The sequence below is a fragment of the Gymnoscopelus microlampas genome (assembly GCF_963454915.1).
Source record: "Gymnoscopelus microlampas genome assembly, chromosome: 14".
NCBI classification, from domain to species: domain Eukaryota; kingdom Metazoa; phylum Chordata; class Actinopteri; order Myctophiformes; family Myctophidae; genus Gymnoscopelus; species Gymnoscopelus microlampas.
Genome location: NC_139951.1, coordinates 22,713,623 through 22,727,242, shown reverse-complemented (window position 1 = coordinate 22,727,242; position 13,620 = coordinate 22,713,623). Strand labels below are relative to the sequence as shown.

Here is a 13,620-nt window from a genome sequence, read left to right as displayed (position 1 = left end):
TGCATTTTTTTAATCATCTTTGTGGAAGTTAAGTGTTGGTATAACTGGTTCACAACTAATATTGAGGTATTATAGTATTGTTTATTATAAACTTTTTTTTTTCTTAATGACATTTTTATCCCACAATTTTGTAACCCCATTTTTTACACCCAGTGCCTGTTGTCTATGTAATCCTGGGCACTACCTTCCCTCTGCCAACCTAGGGAGGCCAGGGCCGAGCTCATGCCTCCTTCAATGCATGGGAGCCAACTGACCACCTTGTCTTTTATTTTATTTTTAATTTAATTATCATTCAGTAATGAGGCTAGAACAAAAGTTTTAAGTCAAAAAGAGACCAAAGGCTGTTTTTGCTTTGATACATGCCCATTGAGGCACACTAGAACTCTTATGCTGGTAGAATCAATGCATCCGTAGAGCCATGTTGTAGCGTAGCTTATCGTGTTAACATGGCTTTAACCATACGCAGGGTTAGGGATTCCATTCCCACTGAGGCCACCCATCCCATGCTAAATAGACATGCAGTTACAGTAATGTAAGGCACTTCCACCACAAGCTTCCACCAAACGGAATTATGTGTTATAGAACTGCAGATATTATAATTTTCATCTCACACAGCCTTCCAGTTATGTAACCAGTACTTCCTGTTTTGAAATGACAGCGCAACAGGGCCCATTTCCTTTTCCCCACTTTATCTCAAAGCTGACAGGTCTCGCTCTAATATTATTTGCTTTCTCATTGCCTCTGCCTTTCTTTCATTTCGTCCCCTTCCCTCACTTTCTTTCACAACTCATTGATGAGTATATTCATGTACACACACACATACAAAGAGAGACTTGGCACTTCACACTGAAAAAAGGTGTTTTGAAACAGGAAGTGTCTGCTGCACAGCTCACACCCTCTGATGTAGCATTTACAAAAAAGAGGGGAAAAAGAGAAGAACCAAAGGAGGAAATAAGTATGTGAGAGAGAGAGCGAGAGAGGGAGAGAGAAAGACCAGGTTTACTTCTTCTGAGCCGAACACCGTCTTTGCAGTGTGTTTATTTACATTAATCTGGACTCTCTCTCCCATGTGGATGTACTGGAACAACTAGTAGACTATAGGACGACGCTCCAGAGGGGGGCAGAGCGTAGACACCTGGAAACGCTACTTTGCTGCCATTGTGTTTTACTGAACGTTCACTGACCCTCGTCTCCCTTGTCTTTCCCCTCTTCTTTACCCTGCTGCCCGTCCTGTCTCTCCCCATGCAGTGCTCCAGCTCAAACTTCAGCAGAGACGCACTCGCGAGGAACTGGTCAGCCAAGGGATCATGCCACGTAAGTCTCTCTCCATTTGATCATCTCTCTGCTTTCACTGTCAGACATGACGGATGACCAGCTGAATTGGGAATGCATTGTTCGCATTGCATGCAGACACACACTCTGCACACTCTCTTACAGTATGTCTTCAGTCTACGTGTTGACCATAGGGATGAATAGGGCAGAGGAAACGGACCATACAGTAAAATTGTTCATTTAGTGTTAATTTATCCTTTTGTAAATCTGGATTTGTCTGTGTACAGAGCCTAGACACCTCAGTTTACCTGCCAACTAGATATTACAATACAACAGGACCATCACATGAGGAATGGTTACAATGTTTATTAGAGTGATGTTCCAGGCATGCCACCCTTGGCCATTTGGCTCATTAATATATTAACCCATTAAGACTGGGAAAGCATCCGTGTCATTTAGCTAAAAAGTATTATATTATACTTTGGCTATTAAAAATTGCAGATATACAAGTTCATAGCGCGTCACTTTGTGCTGCGCAATGAGCTTGTAGATATGCTATTTTTGAAAAATCATAAAATTCGAGCAAATCTTTGAATATATACATATTTTTTAAAGCTTAATATTTTAACTTGAATCAAAATATTTTGAGATGGGGGTCTGCGGCCAAATACGTATCATTTTGGGAGGTCCTTGACATGAAAAGGTTGATACAGAAACATACATTTTTCAGAAAACTGGAATTGGATTTAGAAGACATTTGTAGAATCAGCCTCAGGTCTTAATGGGTTAATGTAATTATGCCAAAAACAGGCCAGTAAACGGTATTGTGATTGAGAGTCAGTATCATGGTAATATTGTAAAGCTGTAGGGAAAATCAGCTTTAGATCCATGCAGACATTGTGTGCTGCTGCACCACGCTGAGGTCAAACTATTAACCCGTTACTATGTTGCATACACTTACATAATAATCTCTGATCTACAGTACATGTGTGACCCTATTAATTCATGCTTTAAGCAGGTCATTTGTTTTGCTATCTATACATCGTCCATTTAGGAAAGTGTGTCAGACTTTCACGAATATCTGCAGATTTACGAGATGTAGGCCAGTTTAGCCTGAGCTTTGCGTTCCTTCTTGCACAATGTCTTGGGTCTTTATCAGTGCATTTGTGTCTGTGTGTGTGAGTTTTTACCTCATCTGTCTGTAAATGTATGTATGCATGTGTGTGTGTGTGTGTGTGTGTGTGTGTGTGTGTGTGTGTGTGTGTGTGTGTCGCTCGTGTTCTCTGTCTGTCACTTTGTGTTATCAAACAAGCAGCTACTGTAGCTTCCTCCTCTCCAGTATGTACTTCCTGTTTCAGAGTTCTGCTAGACTGAAGACAAGAAGCAGTGTGTGTCTCATTCAGTTTTAGCAGTTGTTTGTTTTAAGAAAGCAAACATGTTCCTCTGTTGCAGAGCTAGAGCGTAGTTGGGGACAGAATAAGAAGGTTTTCAAAACAATGGCTGATTATTTTGCCAAAGTGCAGTAGTAGTGAAGACCTACTCACCAACCACAGCCTTGCTAATTAGCTAGCTGGTGGAAATTTCCCTCTGAGGTTGAGCAAGTTGGTTCATCAGCCACGGACTTGGCCACTTGCCTAAAAGAATGGGCTAGCTATGAAAGAATGTGGAAGATATTCAGACAGTCAAGGACATGTTTGTACTGGGTAACCTATTGTGCTTTCCAACATTTGGTGGTAGAGCAGTTGCTAGTTATAGAAAATGTTTCTCCTTATTTCAACTATTTTGGTAGATACACACCGTTTCTCAAGCAGTGGGTCAGGACCCAAAGGTGTTTTGCCAGAAGTTCTCACAGGGTTATAAAACAAATCATAATTTGTTTTATAATAATTTTCAGCCTATTAGTATACTTCGAGTACTTGCTGTAAATTAGGCTTAATAGATCAGTAAAAACACGGACAGAGGGGGAGAGACACTAGAAGGAATGGCGAGGAAGTGTGTGATGGAGAGAGACAGAGGACTTTGTAAGAGATTACCACAGAGCCTGATGTCTCTGTCCTAGCAGAGGGCTTTACAAACAGCCCTTGTTTTGGCTATTGCCCCAGACCACAGCAAAGTACAGCAAAGCCTATTTAACTGTCAAGGCCCTGGTGAGTTATTGGACTGTAAAGATCATATGAACTACATTCACATTTAGAGAGCAAGAGGAATCTAGGCTGTGAAACACTTTGGCCTCGAGAAGGAGTGTGTGTGTGTGTGTGTGTGTGTGTGTGTGTGTGTGTGTGTGTGTGTGTGTGTGTGTGTGTGTGTGTGTGTGTGTGTGTGTGTGTGTGTGTGTGTGTGTGTGTGTGTGTGTGTGTGTGTGAACTATAAACCAATGAATTGTTTGGTGCTCCTATAGTAGTCACCATGGTAGAAGTCACCCTACTGTAGTGAACTGTACATTTATCCTGTAATGCTATCGAATACTGTGGTAGCCAAATTGCTACATTGCTACAGCTGTCCGTAAAGGGCACGAGGATGCCATATTTCCTGTGTTTTTTAAGCATGTGGTAAGAACTTGGGCTTCTGAACAATGACTGTATTTGTAGTGAATAGTCTTGGGGGCATGGCCCAAATCAGAAGAGAGTGGAAGACATCAGTGGGCCGGGATGAGAGGTCATGACCTACACTCTCACATGTTCCCCTTTTGCTGGTTCGACTGCTGCTAGACTGGCCCACAGGTGACTCACTTGTTCACACACAGACAGGCAGACAGACTGTCACACACAGTCAAAACATAACTGAATAAATAGGCTACAAGCTGTTAGCACTGCCAATTATTGCTAACTGCCACAAAGAAACTGAGTGATACAAAAGATATTGAAAACATAGCAAAAGGGATGGGCCAGGGCCCAGGAGATAATTAGGTGTTCAGGGTCACATGAGTCATGTACAGTATAGAAAGCCTGCAGAGTGTATGTGTGTTTTGTTTGACACAAGATAGAGAGTTAACTAAGACAGTAGACTTCTCCTCACAATGGTTTCTTCTGTTGTCTGGAAGAAGGTCATTAGATTGTTGTATGTATGCTTTGTATTGAGTGCAGAACACATTTTGTTTTGTTTTTTCTCAATGTTGCTCTGTTCTTGTCCAAACAGCAGTGGGCTGTCACAATTAGGCCTGTCAATTAGGCCTGTCACAATTATTACATAATCGTCTAATTGCACATTTTAAAATATAAAAAAACAAACGGAAATAGCAGATCTACAAGCTTACAACATGTAACTCATTGTGAGCTCGTAGATCTGCCATTTCCACAAAAATGTAAGTATAAAATGATTATATATGTCATATATATAAGTCATTTCTAGATTTCATATTTATAGTTATCTGCACTTTGCCACATTTTGATTACGAAGCCTTAAAGGCAAACAGAAATTACATTTGTATTCATATGTTCCAATGTTCAATGCCAAAAACACAATTAAATCGCTAATCGCATTCGCATATTTGTGCGAAAAATGAATCGTTCGATGTCAACTTAATTTTGTAATCGTGACAGCCCTATGTACAGTCCTTTTTCAAATGTTCTGACCTGACGCATGCAGCAGGGCCCTCACTTTTCTGTTTGTGTGTCGTTTTCTCTGAGGTTTATACCGACTGTCTAAAAAGAATAAAGTCTGCACATTCATATTCCAAAGCTTAAAAATGTATTGGTTCCTTTACACCGCCGTAGGACATGACGTTTCGAGCCTGCCGGCTCTCCATCAGAGCTGACCGTCTGACATAGAGTAACCCAGATGTATCCCTCAGTGGAGCTTGAAACACAGATTATTTATTTTTCTCAGCTCCACTTCTTCCATAAAGAATGTGTGTTCATAGTTACTAAAAACAGAAGTGAAGTGATAAACCCTGCGATAACAGAAGATGGGAAGGAGAAATAGACTCTAAGTTTGTGCAGGTGTGATTTAATTTAAAAGCAAACATTAGGGCTTATCTCACTGCAAAATAAACAAAAGATAGGCCAAAGAAACAAAACACAATAACTCAGCTATGCTCCCATGCACGCTCGTGCAAACACGCCTGTGCGCGCACACACACACACGCACGCACGCATGCACGCACGCACACGTGCGTGCGTGCGCCTCAGCAGATAGACTGAGGTCACTCATGGGTGCGTGATGGTGATAAATGTAGATCTTCCTTCCTGCTGCCAGTCTTATCCATCAGGTCACTGTCTCTTTCCTCACCTGCTCCCCTTTTCAAGATCCCATGAAGACTGGGAGTCTCTCTGCCACCCCTCCCTCCCTGACTCCCTGTATCAGAGTTTGAGACTCCCATTTCTAAGCCAATACTTTGATGACTGGCGGAGTGTCCAGTCTCCTATTGACCGATGACCCGGTCATCACATTATTGGCTTAGGAATGGGACAAAAACAAAAATCTCCATGAATTCAAGGCTTCATGGGGTGTGGACTTGATAGAAAATATCATTTTCTTTGGGTGAACTACTCTTTTAACCACTTGAGCCCTATTATCTTTTAATTATTTCCAAAATAGCAGATCTACAAGCTCACAACGTGTCGCTACGTGATGTGACACGTTGTGAGCCTAAGTGGTTAACGTGAACAGTATCGATCAATAATGATATTGATGTTCTGTTGCTGAAAGATGTTCACACACACAGCTTCTGACCAAGCATAACTCTGGCACATCGGAGTGTGTGATTGGTTTTTCACCACCAGCGGACCCGTCCCTTTACCTTCTTGTTCTGTATTAGCCAGTTCTGTTTTCAATGTGTGTTCCTCTATAGCCGCCGTCTGTTCTCACCAGCTCAGAGCATGTTCCATTAGAGTCCCCATACAAGCTGTTCATCATCATCTCTCTCTCTCGTCTTGTTATTGTGTCGTTACTGTCCTTCAATACAGCACTGAAGAGCCCGGCAGCCTTTCACGAGCAGAGGAGAAGTCTGGAGAGAGCCAGGGTGAGTGTTTAGAAATGTAGCAGGGTGCATTTCATTTATGCAAACCTATTCACCTGTTTCCTAGGCTGTGTGTTTTCCACTTCCTGTCGATTTCATTGGATATCATTGGTCATCTGACCAGTTTCATTGGATTTCATTGGATCAAATCGACAGGAAGTGGAAAACACACAGCCTAGGAAACAGGTGAATAAGTAGGTTTGCATAAATGGCTGCAGTCAAATGGGACTAAAGCAACATTGCAGCATTCATTTATTCGCATTTCATTTACTATTCAACGACAAATGTATCTCAAAAATTGCCAACATGTTGCTGTACGAGGCAAAAGGTGCAACAGAATCATTTTCCTTCCCCAAATCATGATTTATAATTGCCATCAGAATATCAATATACATTTTTATTATAGCCCTTTGTCCCTACTGAATTGACATTGACAACTTGTTGGAGGAAGTGTGTGTTGTCAACTGATATGTCTCTGAAATGCAAACCCTTTTTGCTCCCAGCTGTCCTCTGCATTCCACCTCTAATGTCACTTTTTTCTAACCCTCATTCTTCTATATGGCCTTTATTTCCTGTTATCTCCTCTCATCACTCTTATTCCCTCCTCGTCGTTCCCTATTCCTCCTACAGTACATCTGTCTTCCCTCCCCATGTCTCAGACATTCTTCAGCTGATGTCTGTGCAAATAGCAAACGTTCCCGCACACATGCCCTGAATATTTAATATTGTTATGCATAATGTTGCATTTTGATTGAGTGATTTTCATGCAAGCTGTGATTGCTGTAACCTTCATAACCCTCTGACCACCTCCGTCCTCAGACTGAAGACTACCTGAAAAGGAAGATCAGAAGTCGTCCTGAGCGCTCGGAGCTCGTCAGGATGCACATCCTGGAGGGTGAGTGTCAGACTCACACAGCGCCTCCCTCAGGTCAGCTAGGCAATTACACTCTTTACTCTATGGGCTTTCCCACAGAGCGTGGTTTGTGCTGCGCCCACCGTTGGACAGGGCACTGTTCAGGGAACTCACAGAGGACAGTGCAAAATAAGCTGTTTTCAAAACCTCTAGAGTGACTAGATCAGTATTACATCACTATCTACCATGTCAAATGGGTAAGAGGCCTGGCTCCCTGGCTTGGAGCCAGGCATGGAATGTGAGTGCCCAGTGGGCCACTTTTGGTAAGCAGAACTGGCTCTGTGGGATGAACGGAGCTCGCTGCGTGTGCGCTTTGTGTGATGCATGGCTCAAGCCAATGGAAATAATGGATTCCAGAGCGGCAGGCAGCGCTGTGCCATTGTCGTATTCTGTGTGAAAGGTCCTTTAGACTGGAAGGCCTTACCTTAGTGAGAAGGATGCAGTGAAGTGAAGTACGATGATCATCCAATGGGGATAATATAGACAAACATTGTGAAATGCTGACAGTTTACGGTTTTCATTTTAATTTCACTCAATTAATTGGTATTAACCCATTAAGACCTAGAACGCATCTGTCTCACTTTTTGATTTGAGCTAAAAAGCATTATTTTACACTTTGGCTATTTTTGAAAACTCGTGAAAATGTGTGCAAATCTTTGAATATATTATTTTAAGGCGAACATTTTTAACTCAAGTCTTTGCTTCTGGGGGTCTCTGGAACAAAATATTGTGAGATGGGGTCGGCGGCCAAATACATATAATTTTGGGGGTCCTTGACATGAAAAAGTTTGTGCACCACTGATATAGAAACATACGTTTTTCATAAAACTGTTTGGATTTAGAAGACATTAGAATCGGCTTCAGGTCTTAATGGGTTAATGCCACACATTTAATAACTAAACACAATGAAATGCACTTTCAGTTGCACAACATCCAAGTATTGAAGAGGCCTTTATGTGGTGAATGTGTATGTGATGGCTTGCCTTGCTGTCTTCTGAGCAGAGACGTCCGCAGAGCCATCCCTGCAGGCTAAGCAGTTGCAGCTGAAGAGAGCCCGGCTGGCCGATGATCTCAACGATAAGATATCACACAGGCCGGGTCCCATCGAGCTGGTTCACAAAAACATCTTGCCGGTCTTGCCTTCCCTACAGAACTCACCCGGTAGGAGAACATTAAACTGTCAAATGCACTCACAAAACAGGCAAATAGCACTCACACAAAGCCATTTAACACCCACACATACATATTCGAACACTGAAGCATCTTTTGATGGTTGGTACAAGGATGAAAATACAAACAATGGTATACACTTGTGAAAACTTGTTTAGACTCTGCATGTGCACACACACACACACACACACACACACACACACACGCAACACTTGACCACACATATACTTGCAGTTGCAAAATTCAAACTGGGGTATATGTGTTGAAACGCAATGTGTATGCAGACACGCACACGCACATATGTGTATGCAAGTAAGTCAACTTTATTTATAAAGTGCCTTTAGAAACGAGAGCTATAGGGTGCTGTACAATGAACAGAAACATTACGTAAATAAAATAAATAATTAAAGTTAAAACAAACAACAATAAAAATGATATAAAAAAACATAGCCATTACATATAAGGCAAAACAAACATCAAACAAAGGTCCACTCTAAAAAAATCAGGCATTTTGTGTCGTATACTCTTGGATTACCTATTGTTCTGGAGGATCAAACATACGCAGGTTATGGATATGGAAAACTAAATGAGGACAAAGGTAGAGCAAAGTCATGTAAAGCTACTTAAAGTTATAATTCACCCCCAAAATGACTTTTTTTTCTCCTATCGATTACTCCCCCATGGAGCCTTGAACTCATGGAGATTTTCTTTGTTTTTGTGACATCGCTAAGCCAATAATTTGATGACCAGGCAATGATGAGTCTCTGGTAGGAGACTCATCATGTCACAATCAATGTCACAATATCTACTACATGTAGAAACTAGAAAGCAGACTTTTGAAACACTGGTAGCTGTATAACGGTCATTTGCCAATCATTAACCTTTGTCAATCTGTTGTTATATTAATGCAAATTGTGAGCACTGAGCAGGTAAAGGAACTACCTTGACTGGTAAATCCCAAATTCATCAGTAGAAAATGTGTAGTGAGGTTGACAAACTTACAGTACCAACCGCAGCCAGGAATAACCAGAATTTGGCCTGTGATTTCCCATTGTAATCCTAGTGGGCCATTCTTATTCATAGGTCTACTACTGTATTTCTTTAGAGTTATTTGTTGGTTTCATGTGGTTGGTCATGGTCTACCATTTGCTATATACTAAATTTCAGTAATTCCGTCCTCTCACAGATTCTCCAAAGGGAGCTGGTGGAGAGAGCTCCTCATTGGATGAGGATAGCAGCGATGCCCTGTCACCGGACCAGCTGACCAATCACGACTCTCCGCTGGGCTCTGTCCCTCAGCTGTCCCCGTGTCCCATGCTTACCCAAGATGGAGACATGTCCCCCACACAGGTATGGATAAGCTCCATTGACACTGCTTATGGTTTAAAAGTCTCAGGCAATATATTGAGTTTTTCATAATGAAAGAATAGCTGGTGAATACATGAATGTTGAGCACCATGATCCACTGTTGGTTTAACAACTGTGGATGTGATATTTTCTCAGTTCCTCACCCAGGCCCCCCCACTACTACCACCGCCTCCGCCTCCTCCCTCAGTGACCAATGGCTCAGACTCCTCCCCTCCCCAGAAGCTGACCAATGGGACAGCGACCCCGGCACACTCCCGCCCCCCTGCTGGACAGACCAAGGTAAGTGAAGTTCACAGTCAAAAAACGTTATTTGCTCTGTAACTGGATCAGCCAGGAACAGGTGACACAGTAGCAAGAACATTCGAGCGATGTTCTCTGTCCTCTCCCAGTCGTATTCTGGTTCTTTATTATATGCAAAGAAAACTGAGGTCATGACCTATAACATCCCCCAAGAACATTCGCCCCTAACAACAACAGAAGGCACTGTGCAAAAGGAGGTCAGTGACTTTAAATACCTGGGCGCATGGGTCGGCTCCACAGAAAAGGACCTTAAGGTGAGGAAAGCACTTGCCTGGAGAGCTCTTAATGGCATGACCAGTGTGTGGAAATCCAACCTCCCCCGACGCATGAAGATCAGTTTCTTCTCTGCGACCTTGGAGTCCGTTCTCCTCTACGGCTGTGAATTCTGGACACTAAAGCAAGCCCTACAGAAGTCCCTGGACGGGTGCTACACCAGAATGTTACGTGTGGTACTGAACATCAACCAGGACGAGCACATTACCAACAAGCGTCTGTATGGGGCACTACCAAGTGTATCAGAAAAGAGGATGAGACTAGCCGGCCACTGCCACCGACACCGAGAATTCCCGGCCAAAAAGCTTGTACTGTGGGAACCAACACACAGGCATCGATCAAGAGGACGTCCCACACCTACCTACGTGGATGTACTAAGGAAAGATGCTGGTGCAGAAAGCACAAAGGAGCTGGCCAGATGTATGGAGAACCAAGATGACTGGAGACGCCAATGGAGGGCTCGTCTGAGGACGACGTAGAGAGAGATTAAGACAGTACAGGGAAGCAACAGTAGAGAAGGCAGGTGCATGTGATGTTTCAGGGACAGTGGTCCCAACTACTCCACCATCTGTGGGCAGCGTGCAGCAACATGTTGACACATACAGTATAATGACATAAGTAAACACTGACACATTCACAGTGACAAAGGGCACTCCCTCCCTCCCTCCTCCCACATTCTGGCTGCTGCTGTAACTGTTATTCTCGCACCCAAACAATCCAGCATGGAACATGAGCTTGTTTTGAAGGGGGGGAGGGGGGACAGGAAGCAATGAATAAAGTTGACCTTACCTTCATTCGAGCCTTATTTCCACATTTGATATTATAATAATATAATAATCTACATGTGAACTTTTTTTACGTTTCTCCTAAAATGACACGCCCAAAATATGGATGCCAGGGTTAACCTCCATTTGTGGACAATTTGTACAGAGCATACATTTTGCACTTAAATCTCTTCTCGTTTATTTTACTGCACCCTCCTGTTTCTCTCGCTCTCTATCCGCCCATCTTCTCATATGTCCACCTCTTTCTCACTGCTCCACTTCTCTTTGCCTTTCTGTTCTCAGGCTCAGTCCAAATCCGGTTCAGATCGTCCTCCCCAGAGACCCAAGAAACCCAAGGACAACAAACCCAAGGTCAGCATTAGTTGACCCTTACACATTAGTTGTAAGGAATATCATGTTACACAAGAAGTGCAATTATAATGGTAAATAGTAGAATGACAATGGTGTTTGGCTGTGGTTTATTTACAATCCAGCCCTATTTCACCAAGTCATGTTTGGTTATTGTACTTGTGAAGTTGAAGTACAAGCAGCACGTTTTATTCTTTTTTTTTTCAAGCAGTATACCAAGAAGTGTGGTAGTAATATAAACATAATGTCATCATTATACTCACTGTGTCCAGATCAAGAAGCTGAAGTACCACCAGTACATCCCTCCAGACCAGAAGGCCGACAAGGAGCCTCCCCCTCTGTTGGACTCCTCCTACGCCAAGATCCTCCAGCAACAGCAGCTCTTCCTCCAACTCCAGATCCTCAACCAACAACAGCAGCACTACAACTACCACACCATTCTGCCCGCACCACCCAAGTGAGTGACACTTGTCCCGCTCTATGCTTCACATCACTCCCCACCATTTACCAAAGCTGCACCATGCTTATTCCATTTGTTTCAGTATGGTATGCTCAAGTCAGGTTGCAGAGACTTGAAACTTGCTTGAGAAAAGTAACGGTGTCGGTGACTGTAACTCCATTGTTAGGATCCAGACAAGCATGTTTGTGTGAGGCATCTCTGGATAAATTCCAATTTTACCATCTACTGTACACTTGATTGATGTGTTTTGGACCAGTCATTTTTTTATGAAAATAGGAAAAAGTACATGATGTTCCGTACAGTGCATTCCACTTTATTTCAACATTGAATAGCAAAATTGCATGTTAATTTGCAAATCGGCACAAAATGTATTAACTATTACCGGTTTATCCATTTCATTTTTTTTTGGAAAACATAGCAGGATTACATAGAAAAGCATCTCTGACAGACTTGCTGTGGAGTCTTTGCCTAGCCTTGTTGCTGCCTCACTGGCAAGCACTGTGACTTTGTCTGTTTGAAAACATTTATTCATTTAACAAAAGGTAACATATAACAACCTCCGATAACTTATTAATAATTTCATACGGAATACAGTACTGTAAAAAGGCCAAATGAAATGGAAATGTCAGTTTTTGCTGCAGTACTGCTCTCCCCACCCCAGCCGTGGACCTCCCCCACTTTATATCAACCTGAGAGAGTTTAAAGGGTTGGTTTATCACCTGAAACTTAGAATTTAGTGAATTGGCATGATCCTTTAACAGTCTCTGCGCATCTCTGCTTTAAACACAGCCAAGACTTGTTACTACTGGTATATATTTTCTGGGCGGTGATGGTAAAACAGAATTGAAAAAGGATTTATATTATTAAAGCACATTTCATGCTGACTATTATAAATTGGCCTTTAGCTTTACCATGTGTCTCATGCTAGTGTGAGGAAGTAACTTGCTTTGCCTTGTCATTCCATAAGTTCAGTTTAAACGTTCTTGAAGTAGCTTGTTCCTAGTCTCCTAAGGGCATGGAGTGGAGTCTGCTTCAACAGTCAGGAGCAATGTATTAACAAGAGTTGATCTCTGCTCACTCAGCATTCTCTGACTGTAATTCTATAATCTTTAAACTAAGATTTTGGTATGCCATTAACAGTCTTGTGGTCTATAGCAACGGTTTGAATTATTAGTTAAAGGTAAGGTATGTGATATTTTTGGTTAAAACTAAAAAAAAAAGTTGAAACGTTGAAGCACTTTTTTCTGATAGTAATCATTGATATATAGAGTGTTTGTTCAGTAACAGGACTCTCCCCATGTCTCCAGCTCTTCAATAAACAGAAAATACATTTTCAGGTCGGGATGCCAATTTGATCCAATCAGGAGAGCGAACTCACACAGGATAAAGGATTTACTAGTGAAATTGGAAGTGATGACACAAAGAAATTAGCACACAAATTTGAAACTGGAACAGTGTCAAATTGAAGCTGAAAAAGCGTACTCTCTCCTGATTGGCTTCTTTGTTCAGTAACAGGGGTCTCCCCAGCTCTTTAATAAACACTCTATAGCAATGATTACTATCAGAATATAGTGCTTTAACATTTTTGTTTTAACCACAAAATATCACTTACCCTACCTTTTTAATAAATACATCTTTCACCACAATTAAAAATAAATGGGTGTAAAATTGATTGTCATTTATTCCCACTTCATCAGTATTTGTTGGTATAAGCCACTACTGTAACATTCTTCTCTTCCATGGAGAATTGTGTGGGTTTTTGGCTTAAATTATT

The 13,620-nt window shown here is 42.0% G+C and overlaps 2 protein-coding genes across 5 annotated transcripts in view; one reads left to right on the top strand and one right to left on the bottom strand.

Moving 5' to 3' along the window:
• LOC311060979 (arf-GAP with dual PH domain-containing protein 1-like) overlaps positions 1-13,620 on the bottom strand; it is a 314,152-nt gene that overhangs the window by 168,251 nt on the left and 132,281 nt on the right. The window lies entirely within an intron of this gene.
• Positions 1-13,620, top strand: part of mrtfab (myocardin related transcription factor Ab) — a 55,584-nt gene that overhangs the window by 34,480 nt on the left and 7,484 nt on the right. For all 4 annotated transcript variants that reach the window (XM_084079230.1, XM_084079232.1, XM_084079229.1 and 1 more), the window contains 8 exons: positions 1,249-1,314; positions 6,177-6,232; positions 7,049-7,124; positions 8,145-8,303; positions 9,499-9,662; positions 9,816-9,959; positions 11,321-11,389; positions 11,659-11,843. In XM_084079230.1, the coding sequence (XP_083935356.1) occupies positions 1,249-1,314; positions 6,177-6,232; positions 7,049-7,124; positions 8,145-8,303; positions 9,499-9,662; positions 9,816-9,959; positions 11,321-11,389; positions 11,659-11,843 (919 nt within the window). The remainder of the gene's footprint in view (positions 1-1,248; positions 1,315-6,176; positions 6,233-7,048; positions 7,125-8,144; positions 8,304-9,498; positions 9,663-9,815; positions 9,960-11,320; positions 11,390-11,658; positions 11,844-13,620) is intronic.